General features: G+C 29.1%; 1 protein-coding gene across 3 annotated transcripts; it reads right to left on the minus strand.

Moving 5' to 3' along the window:
* Nucleotides 1–1,111: 1,111 nt before the first annotated feature.
* LOC149054475 (uncharacterized) lies at nucleotides 1,112–24,066 on the minus strand. Of its 3 annotated transcripts, none has more exons than XM_015512389.2 (19): nucleotides 23,625–24,066; nucleotides 16,944–17,029; nucleotides 15,526–15,787; nucleotides 8,139–8,420; nucleotides 7,910–8,042; nucleotides 7,688–7,830; nucleotides 7,279–7,578; nucleotides 7,018–7,125; nucleotides 6,478–6,953; nucleotides 6,267–6,391; nucleotides 5,871–6,031; nucleotides 5,595–5,773; nucleotides 5,009–5,148; nucleotides 4,686–4,922; nucleotides 4,421–4,571; nucleotides 4,196–4,354; nucleotides 3,961–4,127; nucleotides 3,127–3,288; nucleotides 1,112–2,591 (listed from the first exon to the last, which is right to left on the minus strand). In XM_015512389.2, exons 1-19 carry the CDS (start codon nucleotides 23,698–23,700, stop codon nucleotides 2,378–2,380), a joined length of 3,561 nt encoding a protein of 1,186 aa, XP_015367875.1. In that variant the 5' UTR covers nucleotides 23,701–24,066; the 3' UTR covers nucleotides 1,112–2,377. The 3 variants fall into 3 exon arrangements, with proteins under 3 accessions (XP_015367875.1, XP_089086208.1, XP_089086209.1); XM_089230082.1 differs by having other exon boundaries at nucleotides 7,279–7,596; nucleotides 23,625–24,065; XM_089230083.1 differs by lacking the exon at nucleotides 23,625–24,066 and adding an exon at nucleotides 17,190–17,274 and having other exon boundaries at nucleotides 7,279–7,596.
* Between the last annotated feature and the right edge of the window lie 1,392 nt (nucleotides 24,067–25,458).

A 25,458-nucleotide genomic window follows, 5' to 3' on the forward strand; every position in this document is an offset into this window, starting at 1 on the left:
CTACTTTTGGCTGAAACTGGTCTAAAATAAAAATAATTATTTAACATCCAGAAGAAAAATAGCAAATTAATATCTGAGAAATCTTTCAATAGCAAAGCATTGCCGGGTCAGCTAGTATATATATAATTTATATAATTTGTTATTTATTATATATATATATATATATTCAAAAATGAGAAAATTAAAAAAATAAATATTATTTGTTTGAATATGAGACGATTTTTGGACATTATTAACCAAACGTCTTGTGCAAGAACACTGCACACATTTATTTTATTTTAAGAGCGGATGTTTAAATGAATCAGGAGAAATTAATGAATGCGAGTAAAAATATGGGTCTAGAAGTAAATCCGGAAAACACAAAATACATGGTAGTAAAAAGAGGAACAGAGGATAGTTCCAACCTTAAAATAGAAAATAATGAATTCGAACAAGTTAAAGAATTTAATAAAAATATTATGCAGGAAGAAATAAATGTGTGGCTGAGTGCAGCTAACCGGTGTTATTTCGCAATGGAGACCCTCTCTAAATCAAAAACGCTATCGAAAAAAATCCAAAGAAAAACTTTATGTAAGTTACATAAAACCAGTACTGACTTATGCATGTGCCATATGGTCTACAACTAAAGGTGACGAAGAAAAACTAAGATTTGAAAGGAAAATCCTAAGAAGATTTGAAAGGAAAATCCTAAGAAGAATACATGGTTCAGTATTTAATATCGGAACACAACAATGAGAATTGAGATCGAATGCCCATTTATAAAACTTATACAAAAAGGAAAATATTGTGAAATTTATTAAAAGTATAAGAATGCAATGGGCCGGACATGCGTGGTAAGCAGACGGATGCCTAATAAAAGAAGTAATAACTTGGACGTTTGCGGGGAGGAAACCAAGGGGAAGACCACGAAGAAGATGGATAAACAGCATAAAAGAGATATTCAATGCGACAGCCCATGATGGGACGGATTGGCAAGTTATAGTGTATGATAGAGAGAAATGGGAAGAGATAGTTTTGGTGGTAAAGATCCTTAATGGATTGTAAAGCCGGAAAAAAAAAGATAAAATAGAAATATTTTTTGGACAAAAAACGAAAATAATTATCGAAAATATTACCATTCAAATAATATATAATATATTGTGGGTAAACAAATAATATGATCATCAATATTTTTTTTAGAGTAAATTTTATTAACATTAATAACTGTGACGGCTAACTAAAGTATTCATAAAATAAATTACCTACGATGAATAGACAATTATAATATAGTAATAATAATAATAATAATAATAATAATAATAATAGTTATGTATTATGATAATATTAATATAAAAAAAACAATATATAATAAGTAAAAACCTATAGCAAGTACCTCAGCGAAGAGCAGTCGTGTAATGCAAGTGAAGCAAATAATATTGCCTATACGAGTATACGCGTAAAGCGCCATAAAAATTTTTCTAGTGATTCAAATAATATGTTTGCTCTAATAGTAAAAAAATTACTTGATGAACCAATGAAATGTTACCTAAAAAACCTATCTAAAATTGTTGCGTATTTAAAAATAAGTATTTTTTCGATAAAAATAATAATTACATTTTCATTATATTCACGATGTGCTTTTGACTGAGACACCAGGTGTCCACCTTAACAAAACTAAAGTAATAGTTACGAAAAATAATTGATTGTGGAAAATATTAAATAAGTAAATATAAAATGATCACACGGATGCATGACGTCGAAGACTGCATCGCTTAAATCCGATATTGTGTCTATATAATAGTATAGTTTATATTATTTAACGCGTGCCACTTAAATTGGGCTTTATGTATTCAATTACAATGGAAGCTTCAATTTCGATAGAGACGATAACTAAAAAAAAACGTGAAAACAAATATGCGTAAGTTTAATTCAAACTGTGTACTTATGTATTATTATATATTCTTACCTACTACCGAGAAAAAATCTAACTCTAAAAATAAAAATTGCGCGAGTAAACTTAGAGCCATAGCAAAATGGCTTGTGCAGTTTTAAGTTTTAATTCTAAAAGTTAATAAATAATATTAATATAGGTAATATATCGACAGTTAAAAACACACAAAAATAAAATTACATTCGATTACAATTAGATAGGAGATGAAGGATAATACAACATAATATTTGGTATATCATATTAGGTATACGTTAACGGGCTCGGTGGAACTCGAATAGGAGGTACATGATAATATTATTATTTCGTCACATTTACAGGTAACGTTTGTGACGTGGACGATCTGATATTTTGGACGTATTGGATAAAAATAATACATAATAATAATTTGTAGGTATAGATCTATATAAATCATATGGATGGACGGATGGATCATGGATGGAATCGACATCAGTGACAGAAAGCTTCATTTTTGAACACGTTTTGTCCGGCCGACGAGTACGCGATGCTGCGCAGGCTCCTGGATCGCTCGAATAGCGACGGATCTGTGTAAATCGGTTCACTTGGGTCTTCGAATCCTTTGCCACTGCCTCCACTGCCTCCACCTCCCACAACCATTGCCGTGGGATTAGCCGATCCCGTTTCCATCGATTCTACGGGAGCTCTGCGTGGCGAGAAGATTGAAAATAAAAATTAAAAAGTTTTTTTTTTTAAACGTTTTCAAAATGAGACTATATAGGCATAAAAAATACAATTTTAAAAATAGAACATGGTACACATATTTTTCTTCTTAAGTTTTTTTACAGACGAAGAACTATCTTTTAATAAAAAAAAAGTCACGCTATAGAGAGTAGACATATTGAATTATTGATTCGATTTTTATGGATATTATGTGTGTGTATAACTACAGACTGCATCAGTTAAAAACGTGTTGCAAAGTACCTAATAATCTTGATGTATTATATAAAAGAAACTAGTCGCGAATATTATTATATAATATGTTAAGTTTTTAAATATTTTAGATTATACCAAATACGCTGCCTGTCGTATAAAAATAAATAAACTTTGCACACGATTTCCCTTCACCCGATTAGTTTAATAGTATTATGCACTAAAGTTGGTATTTAATATTATTGCATGACCAGCAGAGATGCAAGCAAATATTTCTCCTTTAATTTATAACATATGTAAATACCAACCGAATGTTCAGGAACGGTTTGCGTTTTCCAAACGACATATTCGAGAAGAAGCTACGGCCCGAAAACGACATCCTTCCTGTTGATCCACTACTACAGTTGGCCGTGCTGCCCAGACAACTGTTGTTCGCCAATTCATTTTTAGTCGCTAACAGCCAATAACGCCTGTGAAAACAAAAGCACGTGTCACTCATGAGATAATAATAATACACGATAACATTTTACACATATTAGTGTCTTGACTATGATTTCCTTCTCTGATTCAATAGGATACATATTATATAATTGTATGACTAAAACTATTCTCAATTATTGAGTTAATTAAATGAAATATACTTTGTTCATATCATTGAATCATTGAATCTTGAATGGTTAATCATCTTCTGGAGTGACAACTTAGTCTTTAAATTTTTCTTGTAATAATTATAATTTGAGGCTGATTTTAAATATTTTAGACAACATTTTCACAAGTAATATATACGTTATATTATACGATATTAAAAATAACTAATTTATTTAAAATTATTTAAAAATTTACTTCATTTTTCTATCCAACAAAAATAATACCAGTTTACTTATTACTTATTACCTCAATTGTCTGAAAAATCTATTTCCTGCGAGCAGGCATGTGATCGAAACTTAAAGTAGACACCTATGTGAGCTATGAAATATTCATTAGTTTTTGGCAATATGTTTTAGGATGTGGTAAATTGGGCGTGGAGAGCAAGGTTCTCACAGTTTTATTTGGTGTAATTATGCTAGGGAAGACTTATATTATTATCGAGTATTGGCGAAATGATAATTAAACAATTATCGCAATCAGTATAATAAACTCACTTATAGTATATTCCAGCTGACATGGATACGGTGATCAAGAGTACCAAAAACATGAACAGCGAGAATACCATACTGTAATATTCCCTGCTGGTCAAACAGACGCTCTGAGGTGCTGGTTCTGATGTCAGAAGTTGTTCCATAGGCATGTCGTATCGACTTTCATACACCTGGAAAATAGAATCATTGTTTAAAAGTGTATTATAGCTAACAGTTATAACAGTTTCTCTAAAATTACCTCAATAACTTGCCGCACTTTCTCTTCTTCACCTGGTGTAGTTTCTGCTGATTCTTTTTGTTTATCAACTGCCGTTTCGTTTTTATCGATACCCCCTACGTCCCTACGACGTCTGCCCAACGAAGGTTCCGTTCTACCGGCGTGCAATGTACAATACGCCTGTAGAGATAAAAATAACGTAGTGTTATCATTACGTCAATTTCAGTAAAACTTAAATATTATTACCGGTTGACACCCATCTCGACATGTCCTGACGGTCGCTTCAAACACCAAGAAATTCGATTCTGGGATTTTAAAAGCGTTAAATCTCGCTTCTAGCCCATCACCCTCCCGAGCCTTATCTAGCCCGGGGAATACAAAGTTATCCACGGGACATCTAAGAATAAAGATTGGAAACAATTATATCGTGTTTATTGAAATTTGTACACTAAATGATTTTACTAACGCTGTCGAAATGAAAACTTTCCATAACGAACTGTATAAAACTTACCCGTAACGATCTATCAATTGCACACTTCTACCACTGTACGGATCCCTAGCAATGACGTTGGTGGCAAAAATGTCACTTGCGTAGTTATATCCATCTTGAGCTTCTAGTCGGAATGTCAACGGGTCTCCCACGGCAATAGTTTGCGTAGGTCGGCCTTGGAACAGTATCATTAGTCGCACACGCGAACTCAGCGAATTCTCCGCTGGTAAGTATTCGATAGGAATCGGGCTTCCAGAACTGTAAGTGCAAATCAATTGTTAATCCCGCAAAGTAAAAATCCGATAAAGATAATCATAATAATTATATTATGTAGATATACTTACTTTGCGGTCATGTAGCTCGAAGTGACGACAGCTTCCCCTGGGCCTCGAAATAAACATGTCAGGTTGTATCGCTTGTCTCGGCTGGTTTGTACGTAATCGCTGAATTGTACCACTACTATGTTAGTCATCGTGTCTCCATACTAACGTCAACAATCATAATAAACGCAACGTAAGTGTTTTGTTGAAAATATAATTTTAAAGAACAAGATGAATTGTTAAATTGTATTATTGTAGGTACCTGTTTTGATTAAAATTCACCAAATGCATTTATTATTAATATATCAATAAATCGTATAAAGTGTATTGTATTTAATGTTATAACTTAAATGAAAACATTATAGTTAAACTTTATCAATTAGCATTAATATTTATTTTAAAATTTATAATTTATACGCTGTAAATAGCAATTATAATTATTATAGTTGTATTGTCATTGTTTTAATTATGCTTAATACTTTAGTGTTCACCTGTGTTCGAAAACCCTCACTCACTCTTTAGGTTTTTGGTATAGGTAAGATTAGTTATTAATGAGTTATTGCTTATAAGTTATAATTAAGCGTAATCTAAATGATCACAATAATATTACCCGTTGAGTTCCACAATCTGGATATCCCTGAGCGCCACTAATCCGTAAAACATTTGCGGTTCCACCATTACCCCTGTAGAAACATCTGTCGTAAAATCCATGCGTGTATATTCGCCCTAAGAATCCTTCCGGCGTACGCAACGTAAATTCCATTCCGTCTTCACTGCACACCTGGGTCACTAGAAATCGTATAGGAAAACGAATGAATATCGCGAACTAAGTGAATTGACTCGAAGAAAATTTGTTATTTTTTCCAGATGTAAATAAAATACGTACCGTCCAAACACTCTTGACTGCTTCTACTGCCCATAGCAGACTTTTCGTAAAAATCGTATTCTGGTGCGTTTTCGAAAAATGCCGGATTTCCCATGTCAACAAATCGTGTTTCCTGATCACTCAACTCACAATTTTCTCTTTGAGTCCCATATGGTGCGGTTCTATAAATTACAATAGAAAATTAATAACCTATTTACAAAATGCAATACAAAACTATTTTCTAATATCGAATATTCCGGTCTAATGGTTTTATTGAAATATATTGACAGTTTTTTATATTATATTATGGTGCACTATTATATTTTATTTACTTATTTTTTTTTTTTAACATTTTAACAAGTTTAATTGGATCAATAGAAATCGTTGAATTTAATAAATAAAAACCACGTAGCTCACCTGTAATTGAATGATCGACAGTTGAAGTCTCTGACCATCGAGCATTCACGTTCACAATGTGATAATGTAGGTGCAGTTATGAAACGCTTAATCAGTCCTCTTGCCATTCGCATTCGCACACCCATCTATTATGTATCAGAAAATATATTAAAACGAATTCAATTTAAACTTTATATACAATATACATATATATATAATATTGAAATGTAACCTGTTTAAATCCATCAGATTCGTCGCATCTTATATTGAATGGTCTATTAGCATCGATTCCATTTCCACCAATACCACCAATTCCACCAATACCACCGACACCTCCACCATAATATCCTGGCACAGATGGTATACCTAAAGGAGGTCCAAGAGGTGGTCCTCCTATGGGTGGTAGTCCACCTGGTAAAGCCGAAGGTGTGTAGGGTGGTATTGACGATCCAATAACAGCTGGTGTTGATCCAAATCCGTAATTATTAACACCTATTCCTCCAGCTCCTTGTCCCAAAAAAGGAGGTATGTCTGCTCCATGACCTCCAACATGTCCCCAATATCCTCCAGGAGCTTCACTGGGATAGGGTCCAATACTTGAACTTAAGCTTCCTCCTCCACTACTACCTCCTCCACCTATTCCACTTCCAGCAGTACTAGAATAACCAGGATACGATCCTCCTCCATAAACACCACCAAATCCACCTCCTGTTATTAAAGGCATAATAATTTCATATTAAATTAACATAACTATATTTGACATAAAACTCACCTATTGGTTTCCCAGGTGTTGGATAAGGTGGTTTACCACTGCCTAAGAAATTCGACCCTTGTCCTAAAGGATCAGGTCTTGTGAATGGTGGTGAAGTAGCACCTCCGTCTAGAAATAAATGTTAGTACGTTTTTTCATATAAAACATATGCACACAAAGAATATTATTTATTTATTTTTAAATGCTGCTGAACTATACGTCTATAAATTTACAAATTAAGTAATATTTTAATTTTTAATTTTATAAACTAATTGCACTCACTCATTAAGTTTTCGTAGTAATCATAATCTGCATCGTATATCACACGGTGACCATCTCTCTGGTTAAAACGGCTGAGCCGACAAATTCTAAAACGTTCGCTATAGACAGCCGACCGACATTGGAAGCTCACTTGTCGCAGACATTCATCCAGACATTCACTCAACGACCGTCCAGTGATTTCAGAATGAAATTCGCCACCGAGCCTACTGTTCCTGTACCGTTGAAATGCTGTGTCTGGTCTTCGTCCGTCAGCAAAAAGGTGTGACGTCAACGTGTTGTCCGAAAACTCGTTGCCCTTGGCTGTAAGCAAATCACCACCTGATATTTCGTTAGAGATTTGCACACACACTTTGGGTAGGTGATATATTATGAAAAAATGGGGGGTCTTAAACAAATCATAAACACTTACGGTTGTCTAAACAGACTAGGTCATATAGATCATGAGTCGGACTACTGCTCACTCTTAGGTCATCTTTCTGTGACATCGAATCCTCTTCAAAAATAATGCACCGACGAATTTGCTCGTCATACTCAACTGACCGACAGAAATATCTAAAAATCGATAAAACAAACAATTTATTGTTGCATTTGATTTTTAATTTAATAGGTAATAAAATCATTTTTTTTTCACTTTTCAGCTCGTAAACATTGTGCTTGACATTCGATCAACGATAGGTTGGCAAATATGTCCACTTCAAAAGGACCACCCAACCGCTTATTTTCTTCTTTTACAAAAATAACTGGTCCATCACAACGTCTTTCAACTGCGAATACACAAATATCATTGTACTATGATTTCATAAAAAATATTACAGCTATAGTTATAATCAAATTATTTGTTAGAACATTTCGCTTATTACCATTGAGACATGTGTTTTCTAAATAATCGGAACTAGGATCTTCTTCTAACAATTCCGGATGTGATCTTCTGGTGAACCGGCTTAGCCAACATGTCTTGGAGGCCGAGTCGTAAGTAGCCGATCGGCAAACAAACGTAAATTCATTCAAACACTTATCTTCGCAATCTGTCCGATTGGCTGCAATCATTTCCTTGTATTCACTAGATGGTAACTTAAGTTTCTTCCTGGTGTGTCTTTCGAAAACATAATGTCTATTCGGGCATTCTCTTTCAATTCTACTAGCTGTAAATCAAAAACGTAACATCAACATTTTTGAAATTGATTAGTGCATTCAAGGACTTGAGTTGTGTGCAAGAGCACACACTTTGTGAAGTATGAAATGTTGAGTGATTAGTAGTAGTAATTGTAGTAAATTGTGTTTAATATTTAAAATGTACTATTAATATTAATAAAAAATGTACAACATAACGTAGGTAAGTTAGGTTACTTGGTTAATTTTTAACATTTTGATTTTATTTTAAAATGAATAGTGCGTCTATTGATAAATTATAATGTTTATTTATGATGTTTGTGGCTAAATTAATTGGAATAAGCAATTAATGTACCTAATACTATAAAATAAGCAGAGCTTAATTATTTTAGTCGGGGGAGGCTCAAGTATAAGATATAAATAAAATTAAAAAATTCATTTTTAAACTTACATTTGGTCTTTTCTAAAATCCTAGTGAGGACCACTGGTCTATAGGTTACTAATCATGTTTGATGTAACGTAAAAAAAATAAACTAGGATATCACATATTATAGATACTAAAACCCTAGTTGAAATTCAGATTAAACTTTTTTTGTAAAATTATTCAACTAACAGCTACTTCATCATTTGGTATTCGGTAAAGAATTATTTATCCATAATTAAGATTTTCAAGATAAATTTTATCATGATAATAATGAGTATGGAAATCGTTTAACTTGAAAAAGTACTCTAATATAATATATAATTAAGAACTTGCATTCAAATTTGTAGTACCCATATTTATTTGAATATGTGTTATAGCTTATAAGTTATGAGCAAACTTATTGCCACTTATCTGTAACCAGATTTAATAACTAGCATAAAAAAAATTGTGTTGTGATGACCTTTAAGTAGTACCTATATTTTTAATAATGATAAAAAACTGTAGATACAAAACTATGGTATATATTTTGGAGGAAGACTAATTGAAAACTCAGGGGAGTCTTAGCTCCTCCAAGCCCCCTAGCTCTATCAATACACTATAATATAGCTTTTGGTAGTAAATTCAATAACGATGAATAAAGTTAGTATAAATGCACTACTAATAACTACTCAATATCATGATAAGTGGCTTTTACCATTTACATGCATCTATTCGATATTGATTTATGTATTTAGATATATTTTTAATATGACAACTTTTTTTATTTCATTAAAATTTAAATGAAAAAGTAGGTACTTAGCTATATTTATAATTTATATTAATTATGTTTTTCGACTAGTTTTTCCTAAAACGTCTGAAAAAAGGAATGTTGAAACATTTTATGCCATTAAAACAAAAAAAAAGCATACCCAATGGGTTTTTAAATTCCAAGTATTTCTTAAATGTTATTTCCACTATTTAATATGAAATAGTTTTTTTTTAAATTTTTATTGAGAATAATATACAATCTATACACAAAGGCATAATATTAATATGTTCTACAATATTAATAATAACATGAATACGATAAGGGATGAAACCATCCAATGATCAAATTTCCTCAATATTAAATATAAATTTAATAATATAGGTAATTATGAATGAAAATAAAGAGATAAATAATTTAAAATGTTTAATGTAAATTAGAATTTATTATCATGACAATCAGTAAATAGCATTGATTTATATCAATTAATAAATACATTTTGGTTTTTATATTTAGTGTTGTATTTTTAAAAAATAATAAAATGCAAATTTTTTAATATATGAGAGAAAAAACGAATAATTTCTTATTATATTAGCTTAAAACTCCTAGATCTGACTATATAACTGTCAATATAATATGGGGCACTTAGCCTATTATTTTATTGAATATTGAAATAAATAAAAATGATAAGTAAAAAAGCGTGTAAGTTAGTGTAAAAACATAAAAGTTAATGAAATAATATACTCGATATTGATTGTAAACATCTCAAATAGATTCATATTTTTCAATTTTAGATTTTTCTAAAATCTAAAAATGGGCGCCTTCGTAATGGTAGTGAAAAGACTTATAATTTATCGGAAAAAAAAAATCATCACGATATTACAAAACGATTAAGAAACAATAATATATAACTATATAATATTATATAATTATATAACTTATCATTGAATGTTTTAAGATAAATTCATATATTTGTTTTACATAATAAAAATTTCTGGTTTGTACCTATATCCTCAAAAAAAATGATATAATTTGAGTTATTTATATTGAGATAGTATTAAAAATCTCAAATTTTGATGGTTGAGTAGGTCACGTGCAGTATCTAAAATATCTAAAAGTATATAAAAATATAAAGAATAACAGTTCTCTTTAGCATCGAACTTTTTTATTCTATTTTTGTATTATGGAAGTGAATATGCAGAAATGAGATGACATAATAATTCTCAACGGCTAAAATATGTATTATTTAGTGTGTTCAGCGTGTTTAAATTTTTTTGTATGCAACTGCAATCGTTCATTTTGTTCTACACGAATACTACCTATACCCATTAGACGTATCTTCAAACAATTATTTTATTCAATTAAAATTATATAATTATGAATCCTAATTATTATTTTGTTAAAAAAAAAAAAAATGACTTTACATGCATATTCGAAAATAACGAACTAAATTGAACTTCCCAACAATTTTAATCGCGATCGGTATCACATAAGGTCATTAACCTCATGTCGATCATATAACGCAACATTATGGTTGGATGCACATAGTGTGTTTGACCGGGGGTGATTATTATTGTCTACAACAAAGATAATTTGTACGTTGATTGAGGCTAATGTAAAAAATAAAACTTTTGGAATACAATAGGATATCAGAGGATCCAAGTGCATATTATGATATATTATTGCATGTAATCTAATTACGTTCATATTAAAATTTCTGTGGAAAATAATATTATATTTTATTGTAATAATATAATGTATGTATAAATTGATATGTACCTAATAAATCATCTCTGCAATGGGTTTTTGTTATTTTTTTTATAAAAGTTAAAAATTTACTGTAAGTCTTATATGTGAGTATGAAATAAAAATAACAATAATAGCTATAAAAAAATAGCTATTATTGTTATTTTATAAATATTTTATAAATATTTTATTTTATAAATACCTGACTTCGTAAAAAAACAAACGTAGGTAATATCAAGACTTCATATTAACAAGACTATAAAATAAATGGTCAAATAAAATACTCGTAGGTAGGAACACAATATTTTAATATTATATTGTTTAAAAGCTTAGTATTTTAGAAAAATTTGACTTCCTAATAAAATTATCTGTTTTATTTATTAAACGAGTAACTCGTATCGGTATTAAAATTTTGAAACAACACAATGTATTGTATAATATGTATTTTAAATGTATAGCTTTGTTATTTGTGTAAGTGTATCAATGATTTCAAGAGTGTAAGATTTGAACTTTGCTACGAATATTAAAGCATTAGGCATTCTTTTTAAATAAGTTTAAAATTAACGTTATTCTATCGTCAAATTGTTTAACGATATCAACTAGACTGACTTTAGTACATCTACATTCAGTGGTGAGCGGAAAGGCTCAATATCAACAAAATTGAATACATTTTTCAAAGAGTAGTGTCAGTACCACCGAAATCTATGTTAAGATCTGCCCTCCACCTCAACCTTTTTCAACCATATTTTATTAACATCATAACTTTGTTACAAGTAAAATGTGTATATAGATGAGTTGGTGGTAAATAATTAAAAAAGAAATTCCGTCATTTAAAATTTAAGTTCAGTCTGCCACTGCCTTAATGATGTTAAAATATAAATGCGAATGAAAAATATTTAAAGTGGATGATTATTATTGATTAATCAGTAACTTTACAGTTAACAATATTTTAAAATTTACCAATTAATTCTTAAAATTAACAAAAAATATTAAAAGTGGCTTTAAAAATACTCCTCTAGGTATAACTTTAATTTCTTGAAAAATTTTAAGTGTGTTTTACTTTAATTTTTAATTTTTAAATCTAAATCGAGTCCTTCCAGGATGATAAGTAACTTAATAATATTGGCTTACGATTTACGGCAAAAATAAATAATTATGTATTTCGTATCATATTTTAAAGTCAAATTTAAAATAATATTATTAAATGCTAACATTTTCATCTAATTAAATGTGTGTTTTAGGAAATACAGTGTGAATGAAAAAAATTACAATAACAAAATAAAATGTCAACAAATACTTCATATTTTCAAAGTGTACTGCATCTGCTAATTTGACATATTATTGTCTTCAAATATTTAAAGATTTATAAATGATTTTAATATTTAAACATCTATACTATTTTTTATAAATCAGAAAATATTAATATCACAATATTAAAATTGTAAGTGTAAACTGAAATTGTTTTATACAATTATGTCGACATATATTTTTATTGGAACAATTAAAACTGTAACAATCAATATGATATTAACCTAACGATATTATAATACAGAATCGATCATTGGTGATAAGTAAACTTGTACAATATCTATCGATTAATTATAATCGAAAAAACGTAAACATCGACGTATCTAATTAGCCTCGATAGGTGACATTTATTTATTCATTATTATTGTATAACTATACGTAACGTCGTCCTCCACTATTGATATGAGAGCCTTGATTATATAGTATTCGCATGGAGCTTAAAACAGTACACTAAATTAATTATAAGCAACAGGTATAACACATACCCAGTGAAGTATAATATAATACATTATTAAAGATTTATTTTCTTATTTTAAGTTCAATAATAGATGAGTGAAAATTAATTGATAACTCAAAACCAAAAGGGTCATGAAACAATAAGTCATAGGTAAGGTATATTATGTAGTTAAAAGAGCTTATTATTATATAAAATCATTATTATGTCGCGTATTACCCGTTAATGGCTTATATATATATATATATATAATATTATAAATATTTATTTATACTAAACATATTTATTTGATTAATTGAACTTAAATCTGCTGCCAATATCATACAGTGAAACCTCCCTAACAGACAACCATAATCCAGACACCTCCAAATATTGGACGTTTTTTATTAGGGCAGACTGAACCCCCTGAAAGCCGATACTTCCAATTACAATAACACACAGTGTCCCGTATTTAGAAGTTTAAGTATATTATGTAATTGTGGGGGAATTTTCAATTTTCATGGACATAATACACCAAGGGATTTTGATAGGTAGGTATATATTATTTACGTATAGACTCATGAAAATATTAAATCGGTGTTGTGATACTGTATAGTATAGTAAGCTGCAAACAAAAAGTAAAAATTGTCTACTATCGGTTTTTACACTGATTATTGTCACGTTAAACGTATGAAAATGTTATTGAAAATATAAATTCAAGAGATGTTTAGTCACATTTACAATATGGTAAATTAACGATCAGAGAGTTTTTTTTTTCCATACCGTGTCTATAATATATATTTACATTGTTATAATGTGTACACTATAATTCATAAGTCTTATAGTATCTGACCAATGATAAGTTATGATTGTGTAAAAAAATAAATAATCTATTGAGCTAATAGGGACCTAAAAATTAAATAGCAAGTTCAGATATTGGTATCACAAAAACCTGTCAGCAACTAATGAAACGTAATAAAAATATTAAAATTGTTCTTTTCCTGTAAATATACAATTGATATTATATTATACAATACAATATGTGGGATGGATATAATTCTTGTGATTTTATTTTATTTTATTCATTCTCAAAGACACTATTTATTTATTTATTTATTTATTTAATTAAGATGCGCATTAAGTGATTTTAAATACAAAATTCAAATGGAATAGGATTTCTAAGCAAGTTAAATTAATACGAGTATATATAATTTTTTAATTTTCACATTTTAATAAATTCTGTCAAACAAAAATAACTTTCACATTTTCATGCGGATAACTTTTCTGTATGATGAATTATCAACAATTAATTTATTGTAACCTTGTGAATATATTTGACATATATGTAAAACAAAATAATTAACTAATTTTGAATACATTCCTATTCACACCACATAGTTAATTCCATTACAAAATAAAATAAATATATATCAAAATAGCCGTTGCTATTGTCTCAAAAAATAATTGTCATCATTGGAATTAACAATAGAAACCCGTTATACATAAAATAATGACAGTTCTCCATACTTAACTATGATTTATTTTATATTTTCATTACATCTTGAATGGGCATTTTATTATATTATAAGTAGGGTCAAAACTTGTGTGTGCTTGCAAATTTGTATTGATTAGTTCAAAAAATAGCTACCTAGTTTATACCAACATTTATTTCAAAACCTAACGATACTATTTAGCGTATTTCTGCATATTTTTATATTTTTGCATTTTTTAGTATTCTGTATATTTTTGCAGTATATTTAGGATTTTAAAGACTCGGGAATCACAAAAAATGCATATTTTTCACTTATATAGTATAAATGAGCTAATCATTTAATTAAAAATAGAATATTACCTACAATTACATTTTTTTAGAACATATTTAAAAAATATATTTTGGTAATTTAAAAGCTTGTCTATGAGGACCCATTATTTTCTCTAAAAATATCTAAGAATAATCTGATTGAAAATAATAAAAGATACGTTTAAGTATATAGTTCACAGATATTTGTGCATTATATATGATTTATGATTAGCATTAAATCATTACCTATTTGTATATGTTTTAATTTATATTTCAACATATTTAATTGTCTTTAAATTTCACGGATTGTTTTACTAATAATAATACAATAAAATTTCTGAAAAGTAAAAGCAAATCATTGGATGGGTAGATTTATATTATTTTAAATAAATAATATGGTTCTTCCTGATGAAACTTATGTCTAGCCAATGTTTCTTGTTTATTTTTGTTATCATTTAATACTATAGATATATCATAATGTTAATTTTGTAAATAGTTTAAAAAAAAATTAGCCTGTAACACTATATTAAATAACTATTACAATATTCAGATTGAACGGTCATAACGTTATAAGTAGGTACCTATTTATGAAACTTCGGAACTCACGTTTTGGAGTTATGTGTAAGACATTACTTAACGGTAATAAAATGAAATAAACATAATATCCGCTGTGTACTTACACGACAGACAGACTTCGGTATAGTGCACACTGTTCGGCACCAGTACCAGCACGCCAATGCCTTCGGGGTGCGCCTGTTCCCTGGTTAAATAGCACGTGGACTCTTCGTACTCGACAGTGCCACTGAACGACGCGATCCTGCTACCCGGCTGGAAGTCGAATGAAGTGCACGTCCTTACCAGGTTGTTGGTGGCCGTGCGGTCACGAAGGCATAGCTCTTGGCACTTTTCCAGTACCCGAAATGGTGGAGCTGTGTCACGCACCTGCACAATATTTATACATTAAAAGAATCCACGAAAAAAATATCATGGCATGTTAAAAGGCTGAGTTTAAAATGTTGGCGTGTCTCTAAAAATTCAATCGAGATTACAAAGATTTTCACGATAAAGTTATGAAATATCTATTATTAAGATCCTTCTATCACGGTATTCACAAGTAATGCACACAGGGTAAAAACCTCTGTGGAGCTGTAGTAAGTTTTGGGATTGGTCACCTGAAGTTCTGGAAAGTGTTGTAGGTATCAGATACTCAAATTTCTGGCTTTAATTTGAACTGTGAAATTAGAATACAAAACATTTAAAATCTTAACTAGTATATTTAGGCATTTATTTATGTTAAAACGCAGTAGGTGTGAATCATTTTTTTTTAGATAAATAATTTAAATGTTAAAAAATAATGTGATTTAAATAATTCTTACAAGTACGTTTAAAAGTAAATGTACGTCGTATTATATCCGTTACCCAGCAATGCTATTTTAGTAACTTTTAAAGACGTTTCCGTTTAAAATATATTAATATTACATATCCATTGAAATATGTTATAAAAATTACAATATCAATCAGATTCTAGTCGTTTCCATTGCAAATTATTATGACAATTTTAGTATATTAATTATTTACCTAACAAACTATATCTGTGGTGTAATAATCAAAGAGTGAAATTTTAGAATATTTTTCAAGTTTCCTAGCTACAATAATATTACACGTATAAAATATATTGATGGCAGCAAATTCAACGATTTTTTTTCCTACTAAAAAAAATTCACTGGACACTGAATATCATTTATTCCAATGAATATAAAAAATACTTAAAACATAATTAAAAATAAATATATTGCCATGTGACTTATGTATTTTAAAAGATTCCGGAGCTTCGAAATAAACTAATATCATTATTTTTAAACTTCTGAATAATTTATTATTGTTTTTATTTTTAAATGCAAACATTTCTTTCGTAATAATCTTCACATGATATTTAAAAAATAAAATAAATAATGAATTATAAATGTATTGTAATTACGTTTATAATAATCATTTTTGAATGATAATCTTGTAAGTAAAAACCAAAATGGAACCTTTTCATATCAAGCCAACATAACCGATATGGGTAATAGTCAATTGACTAAAAATATATACTCACTACGTCATCGTCGAATCCTTGTAACTGTTGATCTGGTAGTCTTTCGTAAACGATTCGGCCGATGCCTTGGTTGCACGTTGTTTGTGCTGAAAAATATGAATTATCGAATATATTACATTATCGTCAGCTAAATATTATTATAACCGTTTTAATTTATAGAAATGCGGATTTATTCATGTGATTTATTATGTGTTCTAAAATCGAAAACAACACGAAATCACGGATTTATACCGTAGTCATTATTACCGGCAGAGTATGCAGCTGAAAACACCACAACGAGACTCACCACGTACGACACGTGATGAGATTGTTTCATTTTGGTGATCGTGGTTGCTAAAGATCAAGTTATTAGATCAGATCTACCTGTATGCAGATCTGCATTGAAATTAAAGGAAATACGAAAGACTAGAAGGATTCCGACGGAAAATTGTTTATAACAATGGAGAAATAGTACCACTTGACGTGACGAAATGAACTACTTTAGCTGTACGAACATTAACGATTCAGTAACATATTATGCTTAAATAAATGTAGAAATTCGTGTAGGAATGGTGCACTTTAGTAATATAATATGAAATATAAAACAGTAAATAATGTTTTCGTCGTGGTGGTGTGACGAGAACTAGTTATGGTTTGGTATATGTTTAGCCTTTCCGTCCACTATATGAAATTGTATGAAAAGACAAATAAATGCAAATCATACATGTCAGTTATGGTGTGGATTTAAATGGGTAGGGGATTTTAATTTGTGTCAAGTACAATTTACTAATTAAAAATATCGATACATGCATATTTGAAAACTAATGCTATATTATCGCATTTGTCATTATTACTGAAACTGTAAATAATTTTAATGCAACATAATGTATTATTACTATTACACAGTCATATATTATGTTTGAACTAACGTTTTCATTAAATTTAACTTATCAAAATCAACATTAAATTATAATAATATATTATATAATTATTGCTACAGTTATAATTAATAATATACTTAATCTTTAACTTTAACTTTTTTTTAAATAAACCTAATTATCATTAAGTTGTCAACATACTTACCTATTGACAAATTTACAAAATGTCGCTATCTGTCTTATATTATTTCAACTATATCATATAATAGAATAATAACGAGAAACATAATTTTAATAACGACAGAGAGCTAACTAAATATTTTTCTCTGTCAGTCATTTTGTAAACATGTTGATAAAAATAACAATATACAAATAAATAATAACATTTTATGAAATATGTAGGTATAAACCTACATGTTTATTATATTATACTGTTCAACGTTTCATTAATAATTTAGTTTTGATGATATTAACTAATGATATAATATTTTATTACGTTAAATTTAAAAAAAAAAGTTTAAAAAATGCTGATTATCACTGCAATTGCATAAAAAATATTATTATATCATTTTGATTTATTAAGACGGCGTATCGAATAGGCAAAAGTGATACGCGAAAGATCACGACGATTCTGTTCGTTCAAGACGTTCAAGATCCGTAATGATATTGCAGCGATTATTGCATATTCGTATAACAACACTATAAAAACACATTCATAATTTTTTTAAATTTTTTTTATAATATGTTGAACAATGATTATTTAACTTGATTAAGCTTTTTGGGCTAGGTCAATGGCAGAGGTGAGGGGAAATGTCTGTGTGAAGAGGTTGGTAAACCCAGCGGTAACAGGACCGGAAACAAGGAAAACTCGCCATGACTTCCTGTGCAGCAGACTGCTGGTCAACGTTCGATTGTTATTTGACACAGTTTGCAGGCCCATTAGCGTTGGTGAAAAAAATCACAATGTCCGAAATCCGTTATCGTGCACAAAAGTCCACCATAACCGGTGTTAATCCGGTTACTCACAATAATATGTATCACGATAATAATACGATCACTTATTTGTGTGCAGTGTTTGAATTTTTCAACAGCTAACAATTATTAAAGAAAACGGAATGAAATTTTAAATCGTGCAAGGACCATACACGATCACAAGTGGTCCTCGTCAAAACGAAAGTTTTGACTGTTTTGAGGATACAAAGACGAAATGACATAAGCAATTTTTTTTGATAATATGTGAAATATTGTCAACATTTATATAAATCAAAACAAAACATGATAATAATTTATCATTGATATTTTAGGCATGGCACTTTATATTATACATATCATACGTGCAAGTGCCTCTCTTTGATTTGATTAAAATATAAAATTGTTTAAGATTTATGTTTAGACCATAAAAGCATTCATGGAGTAGGTACTTGACAATTTACGTAATTAATTAACTACCTATACAAGCAGTAACTATGATGAGAAAAAATGAATTCGTCAGTATGTATTCACACAAAATCAATATTGTATATTATTACTATATAACCATTACAATAATATTATAATGGTATAAATTCCTCGGAAATCTTATAGCAATTAGCGATTAACCAAATATATACATAAGACATAACCAATGATTTTTATACCATGGTTATATTTATATCACAGCATCGACCTTTTTATGGAAAAATATATTTTTATTGAGGACCACGATTTCATCAAACCTCGATGGCCTATCATATTATTTGATTAACAAATGTTTTCGCAGTATAGTTTCTTGGTGGAATTGAAGTAGATGATAAATTATTATGTTTCCTAATCATCGCACTGCTCGTTAGCATTCTAACCTTTACCGAAACTAGATGAAAAAATCCGTTGAAACCATTATTTAAAAAACCATTATTTTTGATATAAAAATAATAACCGTGTTTAAATCATGCCAGTATTTTTTTTTTTTCAATTTTTCGTCGTGTGTCGAATTTCGATGTCGAATCGCCATTCGCTAATCAGTAGCAAAATCAAATCTGCATGCACTGTACGTAAATACTACAATAAATAGGTGTAGTATTTACCTAAAGTTATAAGGTTACCTATGTATTTGTCGATAAATGTGAAGACGTTATTTGTATTGGATACGTATAACAGGGGAATTTGTGTATATGAACGTTCTCATTTCCTTCAATGACTTCAGAAAAAAAAAAACAATGATATGGATTTTCACTTGCTATACATGTCTAGACAAGTTTAAACCCATTTTAAGTTTATTTTACAATGAAATTTTCGGAGCATATTTATTTAATTTCAATTTGATGCTTAAAATATGCCATATCAATTGAAACATTAAATTCGTAAAAATACACAAACACACATACACACGTACACCACAAAATACGTCCACCAAATATAATGTATTGGTATATGTTATGTGAAGTGCTTATTATAATAATTTGATCCTTTAACACTTGTTCTCTATTGCGAATCACTCATGCAATAACTTGTGGCGTTCGATTCTATCTGACAAAAGAGTGCAACGAACCGCGTGGGATGTTATCGCTACGATCTAGGTGTACGCACTCCCGACGACCATGGAATGTTTGCAAAGTCGAGACCCATTCACAATAAAATTATATCCTATATTTTAATAAGTACATGGTTATTACAATGTTACACGTGTCACAATACTCTATGATTGGCCGCCATCGTGACATATTTTATGGATAGTATGTAATATTATTATAACAAAAAACACAGGTAGCTATAGGTACCTATTCGCCATTTCCTATAAATGAATTTTGGTAGTATATTAATATTATTTTCCTAGCAACAACAATATGAAAACTTCCTTGCAACCGGCAGGCAGATTTTTTGTGAATATTTCAATAAATAATTTTAATATGATCCACCATTTTTTTTAGACGTGACATATAATTTTTTAAATATTTTTACTATTTCTGTTATAATATTTAACTTTTGAAATTGTATGTTTTATCTATGATAATATTTTGTTTGTGAGAGAAAAGGCATGACAATAATTATAAAACAAGGTTCCTAATTAATTTTTCTAACCAAATACATAGTCATATTATTTTCATAACTTTTTAAAATTGGAAAATTCATAAAATGTTTTACTTATAAATAATTAAAAGTTAACAATGCTCAAAAATTTATTTTTTAATGCAATTTAAAAAACAAGATTAGAATAAAAGCATGTACATTTGTACATTGACAATATTAAACATTTGAAACATTTAACTAATACTTAAATTATAAATTATAATTTCCTATACACAATGAAATATTAAAATATTTAGAATAATTTTAAACTAATTATAGCCATTAAGACATTTGAAATTTTGAAACTGGTTTAATTTTTTTTTACATAAATGCCAATATAGATATGTATTTAGGCCAAAAAATTTAAAAATATTGAATGTAAATAATATGATCAAATGCTTATTATATTTTAAGTACAAATTTTACCCAAAATACGTCAAAATCACTAAAAATTGAAAATTATTTTGTTATTTTTTCATACATGTTTATTGTATACAGAATTTTATTACTAAACATTGAAATTGTATTTAAAAAAAAAAAAAATTCGCAGAGAAATCAAGATATAACAAATTTGTATTTTTTTTTAAATCATCAACTATTTAATAATATCACTATTATTATTTTATATTTTATTAACTATTCAATAGTATTACCTATTCAAACTTAGTACGTTATTAACAGTTAGTAATATTATATGAACTAATTTTATAATGGCTAAGTTTTAAATGAATATATATAATATAATATATTATTATATTATTATCTGTAATATATTTTATTAAATAATATATTAAGAATTAACATTTTTAATATGCTATTGATTTTTGAGTAAAATTCGTTTAACCAACCCTAGTTAATATTTATTTAAATATATATATATATATATATATATATATATATATATATATATATATATTGCAATATAAATATGTATATAATGAAATATTCTTAGAAAATATGTATAGGCTGATAGACTGCCCAGATTCGTTTTTCATAATAATATAATATGTATTAATTTGTTATCATTCAATATTAAGATATAACACATCCATAAGTTACTACTATAATACAGAAGATAGACTCCCCAGTTTTTTAATGAGTTATCTTGTGCCTAATAAATCCATTCAAAATTAATCTTGTCAATAGTGTGGATATTACAATATTAGACTGTGTCATGTTCTGGTTTTGAGATCGTTCAGTTCAATTTCAGTAGCTTGACAATATATTTAATGATGCATAAGAAACTAGTTCGAAAGAGAAAATATTTTATCGAGATTAATGAAATATATGTGTTACGAATTTAAAACTTGTATCCAAAAACCTGACTGTGGGAAGTGGATTTATATTATACTGAATCGGACATAAATGTATAAAAAATATATTCTGACTTTGGTGTGCTACCGTCAACTCTATGTTTATGTGATGACCGTTTTTTTGCTTGATCCAAGATATAAAGGATTAGAGATAATCAAACACCTTTATTTATTTTTAACACTTATGTATGTGTGAGTGTAATATTACATATTATAGTTAATTCTTTATCATACTATTCTTTAACTGCATAATACCTGATCATTAATCATTTATAATAATTACAGCAGAAACAATGACCGAAGTTGGAATGAAAACTAACTCGTTTATAATACGTATATTTGTGTCAAGGACCACGTTACATCCCTAATTGCATTTTTTTCCTTTTACCGGTTCACTAAGCCCACTGTCGTTGCTAACCCAGTAGAAAATCGTACTACCATGGGTAAAAATAAACAATTATTATTATATATAATATTTAAAATAAAATACATATAGCCACAAATAGGTACGTAGGTACGCGTCATCCCGTCTAATCTTTCACCCAAATGCGTCGATCATTGTGAAATCACAGAAAAGTTAATAATTATAATGATTAAAACTCAGTATCTACGTATATACAAGCCATAAAATCGTGTAATGAGCACGATGTTGAACGTTTTTTTGTTCTATTCGAATTCCACGGATCGTTTGGTAATTTAATTACAGGGCCATTGGACCCTGAGTTTGCATTGTGTGTGCAACTACTGTGACTGCGCTGACCGGAAAGACTAATTACTATTGTTGACCAGTAGCTAAAGCCCTCCTCCCCCCGAATCCAGAACGTATATTCCGCAAAATTTTGACGGGTACTTTGGGTGGTGTGCTGAGGTAGAGGGTGAAACCAGACTTGAAAAACTTCCAAGTTAACGATTTTTTGACCGCACTGTAAAACTACCCGAGTTTTATATTATTATGCTGTTAAATTTTGTCCAAAACAATTGATATCAGTCATTTACAAATTTTATTCTGTGACAAAAATGTCTAAATAAATAATTTCACAACTTTAAAAAAAAAATCAACATTAAAGTATCATCAATGGATGGCTTCCTAATTCACTTTAAATTTTTTTTTTGTGTATACTCGTGTTATCTGTCTCATATCTTATATACTTATCGTGTCATTTAATATAGATTGTATATGATTTCGACTTAAAATAAAAATAAAAAAATTCCGTAATATTTCTAATTTTATAATATCTATTAAAAAATTATACTACTTGGAGTTTATAGGCATACTATAATTATGCAGTTCTTTAATAAATTATATTACTTTATTAAAACGTACTCAATTGCGACGTTATACGACGCGTGTGTACAAAAATAATAATAGTTTTTGTACCTATATATATTATAGTAAATATTAAAAAGTAATACTGACTATCTTTATTTATATAATAAATTAGTATAAAAATATTATTATAACATACCGTTTGTTAACATTTTTAAAACAGTGAGAACCGTGATAGCTTGAACCATGTTTGGTAAACAATTTGTTGATGTCATTTTCGCGAAAATCACAAATTGAAAAGTGCTAGCACATGTTACGAGTGTCCGACACTACGAACAGCAAGTGTTTGACGGTGATCCGTGCTAGTAATGATGAGTATAATGTATTCGTGGATCTGATGTATTATCGAATAAAAAAATATGAAGGGTTGGGAAAAATCTGGGGGAAAAAATCGAAAATTATCGAAATAGTTACAAAAAATGTTCGATGCGCCGTCGATGTCCGCGGTAACCAAACGAAAAATGATTAATTATATTATGCGACTCACATGGAACACGCGGCGTGTACTGCGGATCGGTTGGATGTCGGACGACTGAAATACACAACCGGTCGGATCAACGGCACGGAGCTAAAAGATCGGCGGACGCTGTGAACTGTGCAGGCACTAGGAATCTCCACGGGTGAATATCCACTGTCCTTGGGCCGTCGTCCACGCACGAATCCGGAAGTGTGCACGACTATTGTGTCCGGGAGATCCGACTTCCGGGAAAATAGCGCCACTGGCTCGCGAGGTGTGAACTCATGTGTGTGTGTGTGAACGTACTATGAATACTTCAGAGGGGACTGATATCGTGAGTTCGTCGAACCGATTCACCCAGTCGTCGCACTTATATTCATATTATTTTTATATAGGATGATCCATTTAACGTGAGACAAGCATTAGTTCAAAAACTATTAACGTCACTGAAAATGTTTCTTTGGAATATTATAATTTATAACATAATCTATAGTGAAAAAATAGTTTTTCTAAAAAAATTTTATTTTTACACTATATTTTTTCAAGACTTATATTTATTTAATGTGGAAATATGCAATTTTAATCCTTTAAGAAATTATTTCAAAGCAGAATGTTTTTGGAGTAGTTACTTTTTGATATAAAAAAGTCAAATTTTTTACAAGTGAAGTGGAATGAGCACCCCGTAACATGTATGAGTAAAAGAACTAAAAAATTGTAACGACATAAAATATTTAAAAATAACATAATTTTTCAAAGAATTTTGACTCTCCTAACAATATAAAATTGCATTACATAGGTAAAATATGTGTTCTCAAAAACTTTATTAGTGTTTTCCGATATAATTTATGTCTTATGTTAATTGGATAACCCCGTATATTATGTTATACCTACCTAATATGCACAATATAATATAACTTTGCAGTGTATGCCGTATTCATGAGAGGAAAGCACGGGTTAGGTTATAATTACCAGGGCGTGGTTAATAATTGGTTTAAGAAATGGTTGGTTTAAAGTGAAATACGAAACGTTGTGATGTTATTTACAATATTATATAAGAATAATATTTTATTAATTGCATGATTGGGACAATGTATTACATTAAGTTTGGCGGGTTTGCCATTCCTATTCTAAAAAAAATTTTTTAGAATATTATTAATAAAATATAGATTAGTCTAAATAATTGTTGATACATAAATGGTTATTATTATAACATACGAACTTAGTTTCGGAGCTTAAATGTGCGTGATGATAATCGCGAAGAATTATCGTTTTCTTATCACATATTGATATTTTGGCTGATGCATTAAAATAATACATAATGTGCGACAAGACAGGAGGAACTTAAAATATTATCTATTCAGCATAATACATTACATATTATGTTTATAATGCATATATTATATATGTAATATGCATATAATATGATTATATATACCTATCTTACATATTATGTTTATATGATATAAATACGACAGTCATCTTCGGTGTAAGTAGTGAGTGGTCTATTATATAATAT

The sequence above is a fragment of the Diuraphis noxia genome, unplaced genomic scaffold (assembly GCF_037042655.1).
Source record: "Diuraphis noxia isolate RWA-SAM2 unplaced genomic scaffold, SU_Dnox_SAM2 contig0006, whole genome shotgun sequence".
Lineage (NCBI taxonomy): Eukaryota > Metazoa > Arthropoda > Insecta > Hemiptera > Aphididae > Diuraphis > Diuraphis noxia.

Excerpts from the sequence above, each read along its gene's own strand:
- LOC149054475 (XM_089230082.1), bottom strand. The coding sequence starts at position 23,700 with ATGACATCAACAAATTGTTTACCAAACATGGTTCAAGCTATCACGGTT. Across the intron at positions 15,788-16,943 it reads AAGGATTCGACGATGACGTA|GTGCGTGACACAGCTCCACC; the intron begins GTGAGTATATAT and ends AATATTGTGCAG. Across the intron at positions 2,592-3,126 it reads AAACCGTTCCTGAACATTCG|AGCTCCCGTAGAATCGATGG; the intron begins GTTGGTATTTAC and ends CTCGCCACGCAG.